At 39.6% G+C, this 24,444-nt stretch overlaps 1 protein-coding gene across 1 annotated transcript in view; it reads right to left on the bottom strand.

Moving 5' to 3' along the window:
- top3b (DNA topoisomerase III beta) overlaps positions 1-4,882 on the bottom strand; it is a 33,402-nt gene extending 28,520 nt beyond the window's left edge. The window contains exon 1 of the mRNA XM_068703862.1: positions 4,598-4,882. Coding sequence (XP_068559963.1) covers positions 4,598-4,667 — 70 coding nt within the window. The 5' untranslated portion in view covers positions 4,668-4,882. The remainder of the gene's footprint in view (positions 1-4,597) is intronic.
- Between the last annotated feature and the right edge of the window lie 19,562 nt (positions 4,883-24,444).

The raw sequence follows: 24,444 nt of genomic DNA, 5'->3' as shown, positions 1-24,444 counted from the left end.
ATGAGATCTTGAATTTCCTCACCTATGACATATGTACCAAGTTCCATGAGTCTTTGAGTATCCCAAGTCACAGAAAAATCTGTTTTCAGGCCTGGTCTAACATCCTGCATAGGAAGTTTTGGGAAGATTTGACAATGTACCTTGGAGTTACAACAACTTCAATTTTCATGAAAAATTGCACAAAATGGACGCCACGCCTAGCCATGGTTGTTGCATGAAAACTCATGATTTTGATCACCTTTCATTATAAAAGTCTTAAGATCGTGCTGACCAAATTTGAAGCCAAACGCATAAATACTGTAGGAGTAGTTTGTGAAAATACAAAGCCTGAAAAAAAAAAAAAAAAAAAAAAATTATATATATATATATATATATATATATATATATATATATATATATATATACAGTTGTGGTCAAAAGTTTACATACACTTGTAAAGAACATAATGTCATGGCTCTCTTGAGTTTCCAGTTATTTCTACAACTCTGATTTTTCTCTGATAGAGTGATTGGAACAGATACTTCTTTGTCACAAAAAACATTCATGAAGTTTGGTTCTTTCATGACTTTATTATGGGTTAACAGAAAAAGTGATCAAATCTGCTGGGTCAAAAATATACATACAGCAGTGCTAATATTTGGTTACATGTCCCTTGGCCATTTTCACTTCAATTAGGCGCTTTTGGTAGCCATCCACAAGCTTCTGGCAAGCTTCTCGTTGAATCTTTGACCACTCCTCTTGACAGAATTGGTGCAGTTCAGTTAAATTTGAAGGCTTTCTGACATGGACTTGTTTCTTCAGCATTGTCCACATGTTCTCAATGGGATTTAAGTCAGGACTTTGGGAAGGCCATTCTAAAACCCTAATTCTAGCCTGATTTAGCCATTCCATTACCACTTTTGATGTGTGTTTGGGGTCATTGTCCTGTCGGAACACCCAACTGCGCCCAAGACCCAACCTTCGGGCTGATGATTTTAGGTTATCTTGAAGAATTTGAAGGTAATTCTCTTTCTTCATTATCCCATTTACTCTCTGTAAAGCACCAGTTCCATTGGCAGCAAAACAGCCCCACAGCATAATACTACCACCACCGTGCTTGACGGTAGGCATGGTGTTCTTGGGGTTAAAGGCCTCACCTTTTCTCCTCCAAACATATTGCTGGGCATTGTGGCCAAACAGCTCGATTTTTGTTTCGTCTTACCACAGAACTTTCCTCCAGAAGGTCTTATCTTTGTCCATGTGATCAGCAGCAAACTTCAGTCGAGCCTTAAGGTGGCGCTTTTGGAGCAAGGGCTTCCTTCTTGCGCGGCAGCCTCTCAGTCCATGGAGATGCAAAACACGCTTGACTGTGGACACTGACACCTGTGTTCCAGCAGCTTCTAATTCTTGGCAGATCTGCTTTTTGGTGGTTCTCGGTTGACTCTTCACCCTCCTGACCAATTTTCTCTCAGCAGCAGGTGATAGCTTGCGTTTTCTTCCAGATCGTGGCAGTGACAAAACAGTGCCATGCACTTTATACTTACAAACAATTGTTTGCACTGTTGCTCTTGGGACCTGCAGCTGCTTTCAAATGGCTCCAAGTGACTTTCCTGACTTGTTCAAGTCAATGATTCGCTTTTTCAGATCCATGCTGAGCTCCTTTGACTTTCCCATTGTAGCGTTTGTGGGCGTTTGTATCCAATGAGCCCTATTTAAATGGCCTCAGAGAAGTCACCAGCTGTAGTCACTCATAATCACTCACAAGAAGTTAAGAGGCCATGCTATGAAGCTCATTTCATTGACACAACTTTCTAAGTCACCAAAATTGCTAATTCATGTTGCTGTATGTATATTTTTGACCCAGCAGATTTTGTCACTTTTTCTGTTAACCCATAATAAAGTCATGAAAGAACCAAACTTCATGAATGTTTTTTGTGACAAAGAAGTATCTGTTCCAATCACTCTATCAGAGAAAAATCTGAGTTGTAGAAATAACTGGAAACTCAAGAGAGCCATGACATTATGTTCTTTACAAGTGTATGTAAACTTTTGACCACAACTGTATATACATACATACATACATACATACATATACACACACACACACACACACACACACACACACACACACACACACACACACACACACACACACACACACACACACACAGACAGACAGACAGACAGACAGACAGACAGACAGACAGACACACACACAGTGTGTGTTTGAATTGTCAACCAATAACCATGTGCAGCATTAAAATCACATCATTTGTGAACTGATAATGAGTAAATCCATCTTATTCAGTGCCCCGTGCCATATCGCTATTCTCCAAGCTGCTGTAGCTGGCTGCATTTGTCGACGCGTCCTTCACATGGAGGTGGCCTGGTTTCATCTCAGCCCCTTTTTGCATCTTTCTAAATGACGCAGTCGGTGGACTTACAGTAGGTTCAGACACTTAATCCAGTCCACTCATTCACAGACATGTTACCCATGTTGATAATTCAAGAGTTTTTTTTAACTTACAGGGTAAGTTAGAGGCACTTCAGGGTTTAGTTACCCTTTAAGTACAAGTCAAATGAAGCTACCATAATAAACAACGGGGATCAAGCCAGCCTCCACTTCAAAAAACACTGTCAAGCCAGCCAGCATGTTGTTTTGCAGTGCGCGTATGAGATAGATAGATAGATATATATATATATATATATATATATATATATATATATATTCAACCTGTCACTACAACAAGCCACAGTCCCCACCTGTCTGAAAACTGCCACCATAATTCCTGTACCCAAAACTTCAGCCATCATTAACCTGAATGATTACCGGCCGGTTACTCTCACGCCATTGATCATGAAGTGCATTGAGAGACTGGTACTGTCTCATATTAAAGCCTGCATTCCTCCTGACCTCGACCAACACCAGTTTGCATACAGGTCCAATAGATCCACAGGCGACGCCATCTCCATGGTACTACACGCAGCTCTCACACACCTGGAAAACCCCAACAGTTATGTCAGGATACTGTTCATTGACTACAGCTCTGCATTTAACTCCATCACTCCAAACAAACTCATCAACAAACTGCAAGTATTGGGACTGGGAGCCCTTCTCTGCTAGTGGATTAAAGACTTTCTCACCAACAGAGCCCAGCATGTCAGGATCGGCCACCACACCTCCTCCACACCGGTGTCCCCGGGGCTGCGCTCTCAGTCCAGCCCTCTACTCGCTTTTCACACACGACTGCACTCCATCTCACAACTCCAACACTCATTCAATTTGCAGATGACACTACCATAGTGGGACTCATACCAAACAATAACAAAACAACCTACAGGGAAGAGGCCCAGACCCTGTCCGCCTGGTGCAAGGACAACAACCTCATCCTCAACACAAAGACAACAAAAGAAATAATAATTGACTTCAGGAAAACCAAAAAAACACACCATAGTGTATTAACGGGGAGGAGGTGGAGAGGGTTGCAGGTTTTAAGTTCCTGGGGGTGCACATAGCTGAGGACCTGCCCTGGAGCCTGAACACCGCCAGCATCATCAAAAAAGCCCAGCAGAGGTTGTTCTTTCTGAGGAGCCTGAAACGCAACAGGCTACCTCAGAAACTCATGGTCACTGACATACTGCTGCACTGTGTGGTACTCCAGCAGCACTGCAGCTGAAAAAAAAAGACCTGCAGTGGGTTGTCAAGACGGCTGAGAGGATCATCGGCTCCCCCCTACCAAACCTGAGCGACATCCACTCAGGCTATCTTCTCACACGGGCCACTAACATAATGCAGGATCCCTCACACCCCGGACACCACCTCTTCCCCATCCTCCCCTCAGGCAGACTGAGAACCCCAAGCACACGCACAAACAGACTGCAAAACAGCTTTTTCCCTAGAGCTGTGGACAAGCTGCAGAGATCATAAGGCATACAATTATTACTTTCACTCCTGTAGTTCAGTAACTGAAATTGTTGAAGTCCTGCTTCAAACTGTCATTTTGCAATGCCACTATAATGAACTTGCTGCAGATAAAGAAAGTAACGTTGGCGATGAGTGTTCCTTTACACTCATACCAGCCAACATTAGGCCGAACTGTCACATTTTTCAATCAAGTTTGGCGTACATTCACATGCAGGGAATATACTAGGCAACCAGGGTTAACTGACATATCAAATAAGTAGCACTCAAACTGGAACATAGAGATGTGCAAGTCAGGTGTGAATCGTACACGACGAACAACTCTGTTTACTGACACGGGAGTCACAAGTAACGTTATTCATCTTCAATAACTCGTTTACTTACTCATCGACCTGTACTACTACTTCTACTACTACTACTACTACTACTACGACTAGGTAGTAGCAGCTACCACTAGCTCACTTTGGTGCTTGTTTAAACTCAGTACTCGCTCTCAAGGCAGTCATTTACCGTCCATGTTTGAATTAGTCTGCTCGAGTCACTAACAAGAGTCTCCCGTCTCTCTTCTGACGTTACTCGGCTTGTGTTTGTGAAACCTAGAGTTGTTTTACGTAGTTACGGCTAACCGTACAGCAGTGAAATAATGATAACGTTACTGTCTGCTGTTAAATTACATAACAATACATTCGTACCCACCTTTAGAGAGGATTTTGGCAATCGACTGGGCCAAGGACGGTTTCTCCGCCACCATCAGAACAGTTCTCATTGTGAATGAACAGCTTCAAACTCCGGTCCGTCGGATCACGAGCAGCACGTTCCTGTACTGAGAGCGTCCCGCTGTCACCTCCACGACCTCTCACCTGACCGAACCACAAGATCAAGAAACAAACGACAACTTGGCTTTAAATTGCTTGCTAACAGATCCGGTTATGAACCACGAGAGGGGCCATGACAGTTTACACACACACACACACACACACAAAAAAAACACGGTTCTTCTTCTTTTGCTTTGACGGTTGGCTAACAGCTTTAGAGTGCATTACCGCCACCCACTGACCCGGAGTGTGGACTCAGATCTACCCTCTCTCTAATCCGACAACAACAAAAGGAAATTAATGGAGAAACAACAATTTTCAAATTCTATTCATTCGTCTTGTTGACCCTAAATACTAAAATAGCTGAGCCGCAAGGCAAAGCTCTCTATCTACGGGGCAATCTTCGTTCCTACCCTCACCTATGGTCATGTGGACTGGGTCATGACCGAAAGAATTAGATTGCGGGTACAAGCGGCCGAAATGGGTTTCCTCAGGAGGGTGGCGGGCATCTCCCTTAGAGATAGGGTGAGAAGTTCGGTCATCCGTGAGGGACTCGGAGTAGAGTCGCTGCTCCTTTGCGTGGAAAGGAGCCAGTTGAGGTGGTTCGGGCATCTGGTAAGGATGCCACCTGGGCGCCTCCCTAGGGAGGTGTTCCAGGCACGACCAGCTGGGAGGAGACCCCGAGGGAGGCCCAGGACCAGGTGGAGGGACTATATCTCCAAACTGGCCTGGGAGCGCCTCGGGATCCCCCAGTCAGAGCTGGCTGATGTGGCCCGGGAAAGGGAAGTTTGGGGTCCCCTGCTGGAGCTGTTGCCCCCGCGACCCGATCCCGGATTTTTTTGATAATAACTAGTTATGTGTATTTTGCAATTGTTCCATTTTCATTGTAATCTACTAATTGCCCATATTAATTGTCTTCTGACATGTGGTGCGATATCAGTCATAGTGTTATATCAGCTTATCTGGTAGCTAGCGCCATATCCATTCTATTATTTAAAGTGGTTCATAGTCTTGTATTCTCATAATTTTGTCATAGGCTATCTGCTTCATTTTCATTGCTTCTGTAATTACTCTTTTCTAATAAGTGACATTAATAAGTGACATCATGTACATCGTATATCAAAGTAGTATCAGATAAATCACATTTCTAATTCTCAGGTCACTGCTGACCACTCTTGGTTAAATCCATTCAGGGTCTTATGTGATGTATGATTCATTAAAAGGGGTAATGGAGACTTCCTGCTTGGCAAAATCTATAAAATGTCACGTGTGTCCTTCAAGTACACTAGTCACGTCGTCTTAGCTCAAACTGTTGCTATTCAAGTCACTGCTGACCATTAGCCATTGCTGACTAAAGCCTGTACATTGCAAGCGGGGCATTGCTGTGCTCAAGCCATTGTTGGCCAAGATAAAAAAAAAGTTGATCTTGCAGATGCACTAGTCAGTGCTGACCTAGTCACTGCAGCACTTTTGTTCCTGTTTACTCATTCATGGTAAATAATTGATTCTAATCACTAAACCTCAAGTTTCCTGTCATGCTCCTTGTTATGCCTCATCTCTTAGCAGCTGATGCCATCATCGATCATTTGTGACCCGTTTCATTCCCGCTTGGTAAGTAAACATTCTTTTGGGCGAAATATTAGACTGTGATTTATTTTTTCCTTTTGAGGGATTTATGTTGCTGCTGCTCAGGGCAGACGCCCCTCCATTACTAATCTCCCTGTAGAGTCCAAGCGCCAAAGACTCTGTCAAGACTTTATCATCTGTTAATAATAAACAATTATCTTTTCTTTATCTGACTTGTCTCTCCTGATTGAAATACAGATTGAAGAGAGCAGGTGACCGGATACACTCTTAGCCCATCTAGCTGGCATGGTTGATGCAAATACCAGAAGTGCAAAATCCTTATCAAACATGGAGGGATCCCTCTCTCTTGCAGTTTGACAAACAGTTTACTGTGATTAATTCAAAAGCTTTAGACGCATCCAGGAAACGCATGACTAGTGTTAGGTCTGTATTTTCAACAGTTTGAATGTTGATTTGATGACGTTGACTGGGATGCAATTCAGACGAATAAATCCATCAGTAATAGAAGAACCACAGTGTTGTGTATTTCCTGGGGGGAGTGATAGTCAAACTCAGACCTGAGGGAACTTCTCTGTCATGATTGTGCCCGACAGCTCGTCAAAACACAATCATAACAAAGCCGTCAAAGGACACAAGTTCATCCGACACTATATTAACGAAAAGAGGCTGTGTGTAGTCTTATAGCATGAACATAATATAGATATATATATATATGATATATTGTTACATGACTTACATTGATTAGTCATTATTTCAATGATCCCTGCTAATCGGACACACATCCGGAGACCACTAAATCATGGCCTCATTTGGAGCTATTTGCTATATATTATGCAATATATAATATGCCAGTAAATACCGCTCTTGTGGATTTTGAAGCTTTTAAATGTCTCTAAAAGGACGGTTTCTAACAAGTGGCTAAATGAGACTATAAACTTAATCATGCCGATATATATTATCATACAAGTTATTATACAGGTTATTATTATTATGAAAACATTTCCATGAAAATATATATTGAACATCATGTTAGTAGTATGTTAATAATATCTGTATTAATACTTGGCTCTCAACAATGCAAACTCCTTATATGTAATGTATTCCAATAAATATGACACAGGAAATGTTTTTTCCAGTACATGCCTTGCATTGAACAGATTATTAGAAACAATTAAATACAGAGTCAAATGTTGAGTGGATGCATTACCTTCAATTAGGTCATGTGTTCAATGGAGGGAGAGATGAATGGTAGGATGGATATGGATTGATGAATAAATGTGCAGTCATTTTATCAATGCATGTTTGTAAAAAAACATGGTTCATTTTATTTATACATTCACTTATGTATTCATCTGTTTTTCTGACCATGAATGTATTTGTACATGTAAATAGTGTACATAATACATATATGATGATGCACACATTGCTTCCGTTCATCTTTTCTTCTTCTACTACTTTGTTTTTTCAGTTGTTCCTTTCCATTAGTGTTGCTAATTTTATTTGTCAGACTAAGTTTGCTGAAGCCTCCTATTAGCTTAAGTTGTACTAATGAGACACAGAATTTAGCACACTGACTAGAATGACTAATGTTTTCAGACAGACTTAAAACATGTGAAGCTAGCCAGTTATCAACTATCAATCCAACAGTCTGATATTATTGTGTGTTTTGTTCTTGGTGCCACAACTGCCCCCGAGTGTCTGTTGGATAGTAGTTGGCTGTTCAGTCTGACGTACCGGTCAGACTGAGGGGTGGTTGAAGACTGTTCTTAGTTTTTGCCACTAGATGGCAATACAGGACATGGAATAATGCAGTGACGGCCCCTTCCTTCATTCATCTACCCCAATAACAGACAACAAACCATTTCAGCAGACCACAGGTTTCGATTTTCAACCTCTATTTTGCTGTCATCAGTAATAAAGATATTTATCCCATATTTAATCTTTAAACAACTAGAACCTGTTTGCAATAAGCTAGAAAAATTACCAGAGTGCCTGTTCGATCTTGAACAGTAATGCCATGCTATCAGTTCTGGGATTCACCATTTACAGTCACTGAGATCGCAGCTGTGGAGGCATCCCTCTACTCCATGCACCCGTCTGGGCCCAGGCTAGGTCACTGAGGGCAAGAGGCTGAGAGCTGGAAGCGATGGGGAGAGCTGTGTGTGAGGGAGTATGGAGTCAGATCTCTCTCAATATTAATGAATGCACTCGGAGGGATTCATAAATGTGTTTTGTGATTTATATATGAATGACTCTCCCCGAAAATGTGTTTCATTGCAAACAAAAGTTGTAAATAATGTTAAATAAATCCACATATAAGAAAATAAGGTTCACAAATGTATTTGTGATGCACAGCTATTTGTTGTTTTGAATAAATGAAATCAAAATGTAAGGGACTCAATGTTTGGTATGATAGGTTGTAGATTAGCTTGCATTGTTGGGCCACTGGTCCACGGATTGCGTGAGACCAATAGACTAGATCCTGGTGACCTGCTACGACACCTTTAATACGTGAGTTGTTTCGTATTACAGTAGTGTAGTGTTTTTTTATCCAGCTATCACACACAATACAATAAATGAATAGATACAGCCTACATACAACCTAGTACAAAATACAACTGAGAAGGCATAGGCAGAAGCACAATGCATACAGTATATATGTGCCTTTCCTATATTCTTATATATCATCAATTCAGCTACCCTCAAGAAAAGAAAATATTACCAAAACTCTCAAAAATAACTTTATAAACAATCCTTTTGAAAAACAAAAGACAATTGCACATTTTTACATTTATGTTAGCATTGTTCCATAATTTAACCCCAACAATAGAAATACATCTCCTTTTAATCCCTCTTTTAGCCTTTTGTACGGCAAATATATTTACATTTGTGTATTGAAAAAACCTTTGTACACAGTCTGGCAGTGACTTTGATTTAGCTCTGATCATTGCTTGCATTATTTTATAACACTGTATACCAAATCATTACATTTCATAACATGAGATTTTAAAAACAATGGATTTGTGTGATCACAGTAACCAACCTTATTGATAATACGTATAGCTTGTTTTTGTAACAATGAATTTATAAATGGTTTATAGGTTGACCCCAACACCTCCACACAATAAGATATGCAAGGAAGTATAAGTGAGCAATAAATGATATGCAAAGCCTGAAAAGTTAATACATCTCTAGATTTATACAGTATTGCTATTGACTTAACTTTACTAAATATAGTCAATATGTTGTCTCCAGCTCTCTTTCAATAGCAAACAGAAGTTCCTTTTAACGTTTTTAGTTTTTTTTAACGTAATTTGTATTACAGTAGATGTTCCAGGACAGTTGAAAGATGAGGGTGGGCATCCCTGCTTTGTGCCCCTGTATAAATGAGTTGGTCGAGATGATCAATCCTTGACAAAACCTACTTGGTCTGGGTGTATTTTTTTGGGTGTTGTTCGGCATGTTAGACAGTATCTTGAGTATTTTGCCATCTACTTTTCCTAATGAAATGGATCTATCGCAACCCCACTGCTGGGGATTTCTCACTTTGTTGGGAATTATTGTGATAAAGCCTTTTATCATACTTGCAGGAGTAGGCCCTTTTCCAGTGGCCTACGAAATACAGTGAATAGTCTAGAGGCAAGTACATCATGGAATCTTTTATAAACATCCAATGGGCAGCCATTGTCTGCAGGGGCCTGACCTGATCTAAGGCTTCTTATTATCTTGGACCTCCCGTAGTGAAATTTCTATTTCCAGTAGGTCCATACTGGACGAGGGAATACATCTCTAGATACAAATTTCATTGGAGAAGTCGGGAGATAACACATTAGGAGGATATATACTGATGAAGGTGACCTTTTTATCATTCAGTTGTGCATCTTGTACCATCCTGGTCAGCATGGCTGGATTATTTCATACAAGAATGCGTATACCTCTACATCTGCTGTTATAGGAACTTGAATACACTCAACCAATCCATCCCTTCTTAAAACATGTTACTTACTCAAGTGAGTCTCCTGTACTATGGCAATATCAGATCTGTTTTGTTTCAGATAGCTGAGAATGTTCTTACATTTCATAGGATGCATATCATGTGTAGGTCAGCATCATGGATGTTTTTAATACGTCTAACCTGTAGAGCAGCGGGTCATGTTAGGCAGCAACCTGTTTCTCTCAGAAGGCCATAGTGTCTTCACATGTGGTTCTCTCCTTTAAACATAATCTTCAGACAAGCTGGATACTGCAGACGGAACTGCACACTTTTCATGTTGAGGGTTGCCTTAACAGAGTGGAACGCATTCTGTCTTCTGGCAAGCGTGGCGCTCAGATGGGGGTAGACTCACAGGTTGAGTCTTTGGTTCTTCATCTGGTGTTGTCTGGCCTATCTCAATACCAGCTCAGTGTCAGAGAATTGGTTCAAACACAAGACAAAAGGCCTTGCCGGGTTACCAGTTGCAGGTTTAGATCCCAGAGTACAGTGCGCTCTGTCCAGTAAGGGCAGTGAATTGAAGACGTCCAGACCCATAATGTTTTTCAGTGGCCATACAGGTGGTGGCATCCTTCGGGTGTATTTAGTTTGCATAAATCAGACCTGCCTGATCTATTTTCTAGGTCCTCCAGTTGGTCCAGCAAGGAAGTGTTTTGGTTCTGCAGGGTTAAAATTACTTTTGGTGCTTTAACTATATATTGATTCTAATACATTTGTACTTTAACTCAAGTAAGATTTGAAATGCAGCACTTTTACATGTAACAGAGCATTTCTTCACTGTGGTATTGCTACCTTTACTCCAAGGTAATCTCTACGATATTCAAAGCATAGCTATTGCATCTTCAGCTTGTTCTATTGCCCTCAGCTGGCCCAAAACACTTTCTTGGTGTTGTCCGACATTTTCCTAAATGTTTAAACACACTGGTTTCATACAGTGATACAAGGTGTGTATTTTGTAATCGCCATGTGATCGAGCTCTAATACCTAATTGGCTTTACTGGAAATGCATGTTAAACAAGCACATAAGAACTTGCAACGGGAGTTCACAATAACACAATCTGTTCATTAAGTGTGGGAGTGTGTTGAGTTTGTTTTTAATTAGAGTTTTGCACTGAATAATTTTTGCGGTATTGATTTTAGTCGGTTGGGTGTAGTTTGGTTGTCCATGTGGTGATGAGGTGGTAAAGGTACTTTCCCTCTTTTCCTCATCATGTTCCGACTGAAGATGGAAGCAGAGGACTGGCTGTCTGCCCGATCAAGGACAGCCAGAGCGGCTGAGCAGGTTCTCCACTAATGGTAAGATTGGCGGTCCAATCCACAGCTCCTCCAGTCCACCTGTCGCAAGTGTTCTTGGAAAAGATACTGAACCCTACATTTCTCCTGAAGGCTGTATCATCGGTGTGTGAGTGGGTGTTAATGAGCATTTAGATTAGATCCTGCTGGGCAGGTTGGCAGCCAAATTCAGTGCATGAATTTGTGAGTGAATAGGAAAATGTTGACATGTTGAAGCGTAAAGCTCTTTGAGTGGTTGGAAGACTAGAAAGGCAATGTACTAATGCAAGTCCATTTAGCATTTAGCATTTAGTTGACCTCAGTCAAGTGACTAAGGATTCTCATGTTTTACCAGTTGCGACAGCAGCATTGTTTCTCTCTTGTGAGTCTGTGTGTGTGTGTTGCTAGGTGTTTACATGTCTGTTTATAGGACAGATTTGGTCAATGATTGATTTCGCAATCCTGCAAGATGCCACAATGTCACGAAACCAGTCGAATCATAAGTGGACAGCTCTTTTAAGTGCAGGTGTGAATACACCCAAGACCCATTTTTGGGATCCAAAATCTGCCAGGACCTTAAGTCCCAATTTCCAACATAGAAAAATCAGGAAAAAGGCCAGCCAAGGATGTACTTCCTGGGCCAGCTCAGGAACTGCTGACACAAGTCTACACTACACAAAACCAGCAGGAAACATCACCGCAGAACCTTCACACCCTGGACCCAAACCATTCCAAACTCTTCCCTTTTGTAGGCGCTACACAACACTGTACTCAAAACTGATCAGACACAAAAACTATTTTCTGCTGAAGACCATCACTCTGATTCACAGTCAACATCAGTCCATTATACTGCTAGGAACTCTAACACCAATCATTCACAAAGAACTTCACCTGTAAATGATATACTTCATAGTTTAAATTCTCACTGTTCTTTAACGTGTTAAAGTCATTATGTATGTATGTCAATGGTTATACAGTATATATGTATATATATAGATGATATTAACATGTTAAATACCGTTTTTTATATATGTATGTACACAGTAGTCAAATGTTTATGTTTACCTTTGGTCAGTTCTGTCTATTTCTGTGTGGTTCAGCCTACCCAACACAAAGAAAGACTTCAGTACACTGCTGTGCTCAGCGTCCTTCTCCTTGTTGATGCAGCCAACAATTGCAGTCTTCAACCAACCCTATCCAGGACACCAGGCGAGGCCCACCTTTATCGCTGTCAGCTTGCGCCCCAGCACGATAGGCCGGACGGTGTTGAACGTACTGGAAAAATCAAAGATCATTACTCTCTCAGAGTTCAAAGAGCTGATGATTCAATCTTGGACTGTCCAGGTCCCCCTGTTGTCTGGCTACCAGTCTGCTTGTTGCTAGTGATACTCGTGCATCTCCATGCGTCCTGTTATGCTGGAAGTTTGGTTCCAGCTTCCACTTAGCTCTCCTCATACAACGATGCATCTTCACTTTAAGTTCTCTCTTAACCTGTCTCTCAAGGCCCTCTTCTCCTCATTCAAAAGGACCTTTATGTGTCTGCTTATTCAGGGTTTGATTCTGACTCTGTTGGAGCAAAGCATTTTAAAAGTTGTGTTGAACTGCTATGTTTTCTAAGCTATGAGGTGAAGTAAGCTCAAAGAAATACTTTCTCTCAAATAATTAGCTCATCAATTTTCAATTTTCAACAGGGGAAAACAGCCATGGCTGCCATCTTTTATCCTGTTGTCAGTAAGGTGTTCGCCCTCTTTATCAGGACATATTTGTCTTGTCATTTCTCATGCAGAGTTTTTCTTCTGGACTCGGGCTTCTATCGCTTCATTTACTGCAGATTTTCTAGATTCAAGTTTAATTTCTCAGGGATGCAAATATCCATATGTTCTAGATTCAGGCTCTGTCTTTTCTTCACCTTCATTAAGCATAGACCCATGTAGATAGGAGATACTGGTGGAGTAATTCCAGCAGATGGAAAATATAACCTCACAGATCCTTCAGAGGGACATGGTGGTGGTATGTTGCATGTTGTATGTTGTATGTTGCGTGTTGCATGTTGTATGTTGTAGGTTGCAACTATATTTAAAGAACTTCATCCGAGGACTGATTGGCTCCAGAAAAATTGTCAGTAGGATAATTTTCCAGATATCAAAGCACCTTTGAGTACCTTTTAAAGTGCTAGACAAATAAAATGTATTATTATTATTAATATTAATATTAATATTAATATTATATGGCTGTCAGAATTGTGAATCAAAGTGATTTTGACAGTGTGGTAAAGAGGAAGTGTACATTTTAGGGAGGAAATGGGAAAGTGAAAGGGAAAAGATCATCTTTATCAAAGTTTTATTTCAACAAAGACAGTAACTATGTCTACCCAAAATGAATCAGTCAACAGTGGGACTCCACAGGTGACGTGTCAGAGCTCAAATGAGGCATCACAGCTTCATGCCACCATGTCACCATTGAGATATTCTTCATCCATTTCGTCCAAAGATGCAACTGGATTTTGTTGTTGGAAGCAGGTTAGGAAACATGCTCTGTGGAATGTTGTTGTCCCTCCTGACTGATTTAGAAGACCTCTGGATCTCTTCATTAAGAGCTGACACCAGGCTTTTGCACAGCACTTTTTCTTATTTTCAAAAATGATATAAATATTAGAAAGGCATGTAGGACCAAAACTTTACCTTCAGTGGCTTTATAAACGGGATTCTGTTGATTGTATGTTGTCATCCATCAGTCACCAACCCTTGAGAACCGCAGTGATCAATCAGACTTTTACTTTTCTGTGTTTTACCTCTCCAGAGAGTACGTGTTTTCTTATATGATATTTATAAAATCAAATTTGTATCAGTGGGAGGAGTGTCACATTAGGCATCAGAGAGCAGTTCCATCCCTCTCACTCACTGGAGTATTGATGTAGCTTTGGGATTGTGACATGTGTGTGTGTGTGTGTGTGTGTGTGTGTGTGTGTGTGTGTGTGTGTGTGTGTGTGTGTGTGTGTGTGTGTGTGTGTGTGTGCGTGTGTGTGTGTGTGTGTGTGTGTGTGTGTGTGCGTGTGTCTGTGTATGTATGTATGTGTATGTGGTGGGATTGCACCTCATTACCCATCAACCCTCTCAGCCCTCCTCCTCTTATTGCTGTGTTCCAGTTCCTCTTTCTTCCCTGCATTCCTCCTCCCAACCTGTAAGTCCAGGGTTGTTTGAACAGAGGCCTTCCTCTTGCAACAGAGGACCTCTGACCTCTTGGTCCAGGGTGAGTGAGGTCTGCTCTGCAGTGTGACGGCTGAGTACTGGAGGTCTCTACACATTCACCATTCTCTTCTTTAAAGCGTTACAATCACAAACAAACAACAGGAGCGTGGTCATTACTAATCTGAGAATATTATGGAGATGACGTAACTGAACTTTTCCATTATTTGACTGAATATAGGGAGGATATCATATGTAAAGCTATGGTGTTCTATGTAGTGGTTTGAAATGCATGTAAACTATTTCAGAGCTATTTCAGGTACCTGTATTTTACTGAAGCACATACATGTTTATGCTGCTTTTCACTTCTTCTGCATTACATTTCAGTGGGAATAGTTGTAATTTCACTCCACTACATGTATTTGGGAGCTATGGCTGATTATTATTCATATTTTACATAGAAAACATATCAGTTTATGAAATATGACCCATTGTTATGAATGAAACTGACACTGTGAAAACTACTTAAATGAGCTCCACTTGAAAAATTAAAACATGCTTGCATGTTAATTTGTCAGTAATAATAATAATAATGATAACCCTGACCCCCCTGCCAGCAAAATAAGCATTCTAACTTTAAATATTTTAAGCACATGCTGCTCAAAATACATCAGTACTTTTAAAAAATACAAATTTGACTGCATGAGTTTTACTTGTAATGGAATATTTGTAAATGGAGGTATTCCTACTTTGACTTCTTTTCGCACATAAATGTGTTCAACAGTAAACGCAGTCGTCAGCCTCATTAAAATGCTGTTGTTTACGTGTTAATGCATCAATACATTTTCACAAAATGAACTCTCTCAAATGTAATTAGTACAGTTAACTTTTTATACTGACCGTGAACTAAATATAATATTAATATATAAATTGAGATTACAGGAATGAAAAACTGACCAAATGAATGACAAACCTTTTCTTGTATCTCATCCTTTAAACTATTTTCTTGCTCTACTGGCAGTGTGTTTATGTCTTTTTAAGAATAAAAATCCATCATTACAGCCATCAGTAATATCCTATCATTTATATTTAATTCAGATTTTGTGTTTGAGTAAATAGAAGTAACTGTTTTTATTGAAAACAAGGACCGAGTTGAGTCTAAATTATGTTTAGGCTCAGGAGTGTGTAATCAGATATCAGAATTATCCATCAGATGAAATCTGATAAAACACAACACAGTTTAGGCAAATAATAACCTTTAATAACCCGTATTTGTAATGTCACGGAGAATGAATGAGTCCCAGGGTGACTAAATCACTAACTCTATTAGAGGAGCATCAGTCATTTATTTCCAATGTTTCTCTCTTCTTTCTTCATGTTTAAATTCACAGCCATGTATGCTATGGTTTGTTTAACTTGTGATGAATTTGCACTTTTTTAAATTAATTTCTTTGATACAGACTGCATTGATGATGATGGGCCTATTAGTCATTTTTCATGAATTTACTCATTTAGTTTTTCTTTTTTAAAATATGAGTATATATAGTAAGTATAAGGAAAATTCCTGACATCATTTAAATGCCATTTGCTCCTGTTAGGCCTTTAATAAATTGTGTTAGGCATACAGGCCTATAGAAAAAGATTATTTCCATAAAACAATTATTCTTTTACTTTGACTTATCAAAAAATAGATAAAACAATAACAGAAACATCTGTAATATGTTAACCCTTTTTAATAAATAAACTATAAAATAATCCCAAAAGACATTTTATTGTATTTGCTTTATTCACCCACAGAGGTTAAACACAGCAGACCTAATATTAGACAATTATTTTGGCTAAATCATTTGAACCAGGCACTTGGCCTTTTGAAATTCGTTAATAATAATTTAATTAGACATATTGACACTAAAATCACCTGCTGTGAAGGCTGTATAGGAATTATTTTCTGACCTTTTATTGTTTTATTCTCTGTGTTAATCCCGTCAGGTCCATTAGTCTGGCCTGTCTCGAGCTTAAACGCAGCTCTGGTTGATCTAAACTGGTTTAGTCAGTGCTCATGTGTGGTCCGGTAGCGCCTCGCTTTAACCCTTTCACTGGCGGCTGGTACCGCGGCTCCGAACGGACGTTTGTTTTGTTCCATCGTCACAGACACGGGCACCACGCGAGAGATGACGACACGTCACAATGTTGGCTGAGGGTTACAACAGACTGTGACGCAAAGAGCTATGCTTTGGTTTATCACTCCGCCGAGGAATGCAGTCCCTTGGAGGTATGGAGATAGGCCATTTTGGCATGTTGCTATGGTTACGAGTTATTCTATGTCTATAATTGTGCTGAAATGTAAACAACACGGCCTTATACTTAAGCCTTCACGGGCTGCATTCACCGAACATTGGATTAATCGTGGACAATTTGAAATGAACGTCTGAAATGAATAAGAGTGGATGTGTTTTACAATAAAGGTGTGACTTAGAAAGCTGATTAGCGTTTTTACACATACCATTTATTAATAATAAATGTTATAATTTCTCTATTGCCTCTACTGAATACAAGTGAAGCCTATTGCTGAATCACCAGATGAAAGCTGAGAGGCGCAGTGTATTCCTTTATGGTAGCATGTTGAAACTGAGCTGAGAAGTCGGCTATTGTCTCCAATCTTCTGGATTTCCTACCTATCCGATATCACATGAATGCAGCACGGAACTCCAAACGTTAGGCCCCGCCCTGTGGAATGCCAGAAAGCCTAACCCCACCCCCTTCTGCAGGAGCGCCATTCAAAAACACAGTGATATGCGGCAGGAGGGAGCACAGAGGGAGGCAGGCCAACAGCATGCATTACATATCTGATGCAGGTTATTGCTCTTAAACAGTCCTGTCACAGATTGCATGTATTATTTTACACACAGATTTAGTGTTAAATTAAAAGTCAAATTATAATCTACAGCAGGTGATCAAAAGGTGATCAAAAACCCAATAAAACGAGTCTTCAAATAAATACATTAAAGATGAAAGAATCAATGAAGTTTCATTAACACAACAATATCATTCAGGATTAAACCTAGTCCAAACATAAAGAAAACCAAATTTGATCAGATTTTCTCATATCAACAACAAACATCACTGACACAACATGAAGGAGAATGAACTGCTCCATCAGCATCTTGAGACAGTCAGCAAAGTGAGACACATCAACAACAAACAGCGCTTCTAAATTTACATCATTTGTACACCTGACTATTGTGAATATTGGTTTTGTAAAAATGATTATGGACAAATTATTACAGAATGTACGGTAGAAAAATATCTGACTTTGTCCTGAATCACACAGCTCATAACCAGAGGAAGAATGTTGAAGATATTTGATCAAATCCTTTTGTCCAACAGTGTTTTCTTTAATTCATTGTTAGATTAAAATCAGTTTACCATGATCTCTATAAAACTGTGGTCTTAATCAATAACATTGTATTTTAACAATTCATTTTGTTGTTTCCCCTCACTAAATATTTTTTCACATGCTTTATGTTCCATTAGTTTACGTTTAAATATTGTGTTGGTTAGGCAGCTTTGCATCATGAACACTGCAAAATCAAAATCATTGAAGATAAAATGTCATTGTAATTGTAATGGTAAGTTAAACGTAAAGAATTAACATTTATTTGAAGTCAAAATGACTAATTAATAGACGACTAAAATGTAAAAAATAGCAGAGTCACAGACTATAGTTGATCAAGACCGGATGAGGGTTTTGATGATCTAACAGTCCTGATGAAAACTCTTCATTCATCTCCATAATGAAGCGTGATAGCAGGTTAACTGCTAACCCTCTTGCTGCTGCTCAGTGTTGGAGAGCAACTGAAATACTTTACTTAAGAAGAAGTATTTGTACATTACGTGAGCATTTACATTTTGTCATACTTTACCTCTACATATCAGAGGGAAATATTGTTTTTCCACTATATTTATTTGATAGCCTTAGTTACAAGTTACATTTCAGATTCAGAGAACAAGTTATGTTAATGAATATGTGATTAATGTTTTTAAAAGGTTTTTTGGGGGGAGTTTTTCCTTTTCCAAAACGAGGGTCCAAGGAAAGACGATGTCAGATGATATACAGATTTTAATGCCCTCTGAGTCACATTTGTGATTTTGGGCTATACAAATAAACTGAATTAAATTGAATGATAAATCCCAGCACATTGAGTATTTCTCAAAAGTCAAATATTAGAGAGAAATCCAAGAAATCATAGAAATCAATGTAACACTGTTTTTATACCAACTAACCATCTCACAGGGAGCAAATGAGTTATTTTACTTAAATACTTAAAGTACATTAACTATCTTTACAGTGTTGTGAATATTTCTTTCACCACTGCTGCTGCTTTCATTAACAACAACTGCTGTCATGTTGTGTGTTTCAGAAAGCAGAGTCAGAAGAGTCACAGATCAGTTTGACTCAGCCAGCTGAGAGGAAGTGATGACAGGACTGGTTCAGAGTTTAGTGGTTTGAGTGACAAAGATAAAGTTAGTTACCTAATTAGTGCTGAAAGGCTGAGAATTATAATTATATTACATGCAGAGTCCGGCTACATTCATTCAAATCATTGTGTGAGTTCATGGTCGTAAACCTGCTCCACTGGCAGTTGCATTTTAAAAGGGAAGCAGTAATAATAACACATAATACACAGGTCATTTCTGTTTGAATGGATTATCTGTTTACATTTTATGGAAGGCCTTGTGGTTTACCCCATCCGTTATGTTGGCTCTGCACACAAACAACATTTAATGGACAAATGGCACCATCTACAGTAAACGCTCATTTGATTCATTGCAAATCATGCCAGTTCTTCCTTTAAACCCTTCTCTGGTAGACTTGAGATGTCCTGTTACAAGATGGTTTATATTGTCCTCTCTTGGGTCCTAGAACAGGGAAGGAGGGGGCTAAATATTGGGTACTCCTCCTGCAGTGTTTTCATCAAGCCCCCCCCCCCCCCCCCCCCCCTCTGGGGCTGGCGCCATGCTGCCCAGAGTAACTTGAGCCGCCGAGCGCCTACTCAAGTCTCCTCTCCCTCATCCTGACATCTGGCTTCTCTATGGCTGCTGACCTCTGGAGGTCACAGGTCAGGTGGGTGGGGGAGGGAGGGTATAGCAGGCAGTTTCTCTTTCAGTGCCAGTGAGAGGCTTCTTAAAGTGGTAAGCAGATTATAAATATATTTGTTCTTTATAATGTTCGCTCTTCTGTTTTTCCTGACCACCAACGTCAATGTTTATAATATGCATTTAATAAAATCAATACTACCATCAATGAATGTATAAGTACTGCCACCTCTATGCTACTGCAACTGCTACTGGTAATTCTACTGCAGTCGCTGCTACCTCTAGTGCTACTGTTACCACGACTACTACTCCTACTGCCTCTGCTACTGCTACAACTACCATTGCTGTTAATACTGCAACTGCTATAGGCCTACTACTGCTACTCCAACTTCTGGTACTACTACTACTACTACTACTACTGTTTCTACAGTGTTACTGCTACTGCTACTGTAACTGTTAATGTTAACGTTAGGCTAATGCTACTGGTATTACTACTGTGCATAAATCAAATTAAAATATATGCAGCCCTTCACAGAAAATGTTACAAAACACAACTTATTGTGTGGCCAGTTGTATTGATACAATACAACATGTATTTGTAGCTACTACCATATATTGCTAGTTACACTGTAGCCATGACAATCAAGTTAATTAGAGGTTTGAAAGTGAAACAAGAGTTTTGAGGTTGAGTTTCCTTGAGGATGTCCTCAGGTGTGGACCACCTGTTTTGGGATCAGCCTCCAGGAAAAGCCTTTTTAACACAGAAGGGAAGAGTTAACTCTTTAGCACGAGACAAGATATCACCTATGATGAGTGTGAGCTACACAAAGAAATAGATCATAATGTTGCCACTAAATATAATCCAACCATGTTTCCCACCTGTAGAGGTGATACAACATAAACCTGTATTATTCTGATTATGACCTCATATAATTCCCAGCATAGCGACGCCTGTGGAAGCATTTAATTGAAGTTAAATTTACGCTACTTCTACCTCACTACATTTCAGAAGTATGCTGTAATCTTTTACTCCATTACATTTATTTGACAGCTATATTTACTTACAGATTAAAAGATTGCATTCTATCACGAGTTTATAGATATGAAGATAAAATGTGTTTTTTAAAGTCATTGTTAGAACTGTAATGGTATTATATGTACTTATATCGTTCCTCGGTATTGGCAAGTACCAAAAAGTACTTATACTTGTACTTGGTCCATTTGATCCAATTTCTTTTCTTTTTTGTGTTTTCCTGTACCTGTTTTAAACATCTAACAATTTATGCTTTTTAAATGTAATATTAATTTATATTTTCATTTTACAGCATGTCCACTGTAGTGGACCACAGAGCCATTTGGTAAGCTAAAAAAATGAACGGATTATGGCTGTAGAGTGATATTTGAATACATTCAGTTGGATTTTAAAAAATCTAAAATAATTCACAAGTCATTTAGCTGCTTTCATCCCTTCATATACCATTCCTGACATGTTAATAAAGAAAAACACATGAAGCTGGAGTCAGTCAGAAAGATTACAGAGGCGTACATAGAGTTGTTTCCTATAAGCCTAACCCAGTACTTTTGTTATCTAACCTATCCAACCTGGAAGGTGAACTCTTGGGCTCTAGTGCATTGCTCAGAGACACTTTGGTAGCAGAGAGATGCTGTGTGGTTTATCCAGGCCATCCTGTCACACCTACTGTGATCTTCTTTTCAAGCATCTGTAGATTTACAATCTCTTCCAATGCTGATGTTGTAAAGTAGAACCTCCAGCTGCAGCAGGTCAACTTTCCAGCGGATGAAAGGCAACATGGCGTCCTGTGAGAACCAGAGTCACATGACCTGCACCAGGAACAAGGGGCGGACACAAACTGTCCGTGAACGGATCAGTCTGTATTTGTGTGGCTAACTCTCATTAGTCGACAGTTCAAACATACTTTTATGATTGGCTAATGATTTTTGTAAATTACCTGTTATAGTGCTACAGATCTTTTAGACACACAAGCCTCCTTGAAAATCATCGTGGTTATTTCAAGCATGTGCTCCATCGTCCAGAAGCTGTAGCACCTTCTCTCCACAGAGGGCTGTCTGCTGATATGAAGGCCCACTCTCCTGGAGCGAAGCTCTGCTGTTCACAAAGATTTCAACTAATCCTGAACACTCTCTCACACAGCAAACTGTCCAACTCTTTTCATTTCATGTGCAAAATGCTGAGATCTTACTCTCTGTGGTCAACACGTCTGGGAAATGGATATTGTCAATAAATGTGTCTAAAATAAATCAAACAAATGATGCAGCTACATGTGTAAAGAGGGAGCGCTTACAATGCTGCTACCCATGTTGACTTCTGCTCTGTGCTATCTGTTGCACAATGTTCAGTAAAGATTAACCTGCAGCTGCCTGCACTGACAAACAAGTTTGGACCCTGGCCATGCATGACATCGTGTGTGTCTTGTGTCTTTCAATACTTAACGCATTATGTTGCTGAGCTTTGTCTATTTTCATTTATTGTAATACTGCAGCCAAAATTGTATATTTGTTATGAAGGTTAAGTGTTGCAACAATGTGTGATAGTGTTACACAATGCTGAACAATGTCTAAGAACTTCCTATTTACGGGTCAATTTAAGGGAAATATCAACAAAGCATTATGTTTTATGAACTATAGCAGACACACATCATTTAGATAATCATAAACATGAAAATCATCACATTTGGAGATGAATGATTTTCACAGCACGGTGATGATATCTGATTGCTGACATTTTTAAACATATCTTAGATGTTGAAGCAGACAGGGGAGCCTGATCAAATGTTAGAAGATTATCAGAATTACCAGAACAAGGACAACAAAGCTGGACAAATAAATGTAAACGGATAGACAAGACTGTTATGTACACAAATAGTGAAGAAAGAATCAGCTGTTTGTATGAATACTATATACACATATATAAAAGGCACCAATGACCAGCAATAGAATACAAATAAAACCTCTATATATGAGTAAATAAATACATTGAGTGGGTATACAGTATATTCACTGGGTGATTATGTACAGTATGCATATGTAAAGATGTCTACTGTATATACTGTGTGTAGGACTTGTATTGACAGTGACAGATGATATGTACATATTTAAAAAATATGCATTAGAGATGGTGGATTATAATCTACATGGCAGCAGTGGATATCTTGGTGTCAGAGGGGTATTGACAGTGTATGACTGCTGGTAACTGTTTATCACAGTCACAGTTTTCAGTGGTGCCTCCCAAAGGGGAGAAGTTCAAAAAGGTCCAGGGTGTGAAGGGTCTGCAGCGAGGGCCCCTTTTCTGACTCTGGAGATGTTTAAGTCCTGAATGTAGGGCAGGCTGGCCGCACCAGGGATTTGGCCTGCAGTATTCTGCTCCTGTCCTGTTTGGTGTCTGATCCAAAGTGGATCAGCAGCTCCTGAGGCAGGTTGAACTTCCTGAGGCGGCACAGCAAGTACTACATCCTCTGCTGGGCCTTTTTTTCCTGATGGTGTCGATGTTGGAAGGCCCACTTGACGTCCCGGGAGACGGTGGATCCCAGAAACCTGAAGGCTTCAACAGCGGATACAGTGCTGTTCAATATGGTGACGGGGGGCAGTGTAGGGGGGCTCCTCTTTCAGTCCTCGGCCATCTCCACAGTTATAAACCTCTCATCAAAAACTATCACTGTATAGACTAACATGTTGACAGTGCTGCTGGTGCAATACAAGGAATGTTGTGTGGGCCTACTGCAGTATATTTTGTACTAAGAGGGAATTACACTACCCAATGTCCAATGCACAAAGAACAAGTGAACTCACTAGATGCTTACAAAATATTTAAAACGATGTATAATTAGTTTGTTTTTGTTTTCTGAGCTGTCTTTAAAACCATACCACACCACCATCCAAATGTGTTTCACTTATTTCCATTGAGGATCAACTGACACTTTAAATTTAAAGTAATTATCATAAGCATGCTGCCATTTTTAAGATACATATTCTTGTAAACAATTAGTAGGGTGCCATCAGGCCATCTTAATTACTATATCACCTCTAAGTCAAGTCAGTTATTTTAACATATCCCAACTTCACAGATCACAAGTTTACCTCAAGGGGCTTTACAATCTGTCGAGCAAACAACACCCTCTGCCCTCCTTACAAAACCCCTCCTCTGTTGCTCGTCCTGGGATGGACAGGCATGTATAAGTACAATAAAATGACAGTAAGGATAATCAGCATGACAACATTATGAATAGATTATAAACATAATGAAAAAAGGGTGTGGGAGGAGCTATCTCTTAATGGTTATGTATTTTCGGACTCCGTTCCTGTGCAGAGCTGCTTAACACATTATAGGTGTCTTTGATGAGGTTTAACTCTTTTTAAACCTTAAGAGTTATAACATTTCTACTCGTATAATTTATTTATTGTGTAAACTTCTCATTGTATTCTGTATATCCTGCCACAACACTTCACTGAAGCAACTAGATCAAGTGGCACATTCAAAGTTCAAAACAATATGTTTTTAATTGTTGCAGCATTCCATCAAATCTGAAATATCATATTATAATATCTGTATATCATTTC

Source organism: Cebidichthys violaceus, unplaced genomic scaffold (genome assembly GCF_023349555.1).
Source record: "Cebidichthys violaceus isolate CVI_PGR_0920_01 unplaced genomic scaffold, fCebVio1.0.p SCAF_9, whole genome shotgun sequence".
In the NCBI taxonomy this organism is placed as follows: Eukaryota; Metazoa; Chordata; class Actinopteri; order Perciformes; family Stichaeidae; genus Cebidichthys; species Cebidichthys violaceus.
Note: the sequence above shows the minus strand (reverse complement) of the source record. Positions and strands in the feature narration are given on the sequence as shown.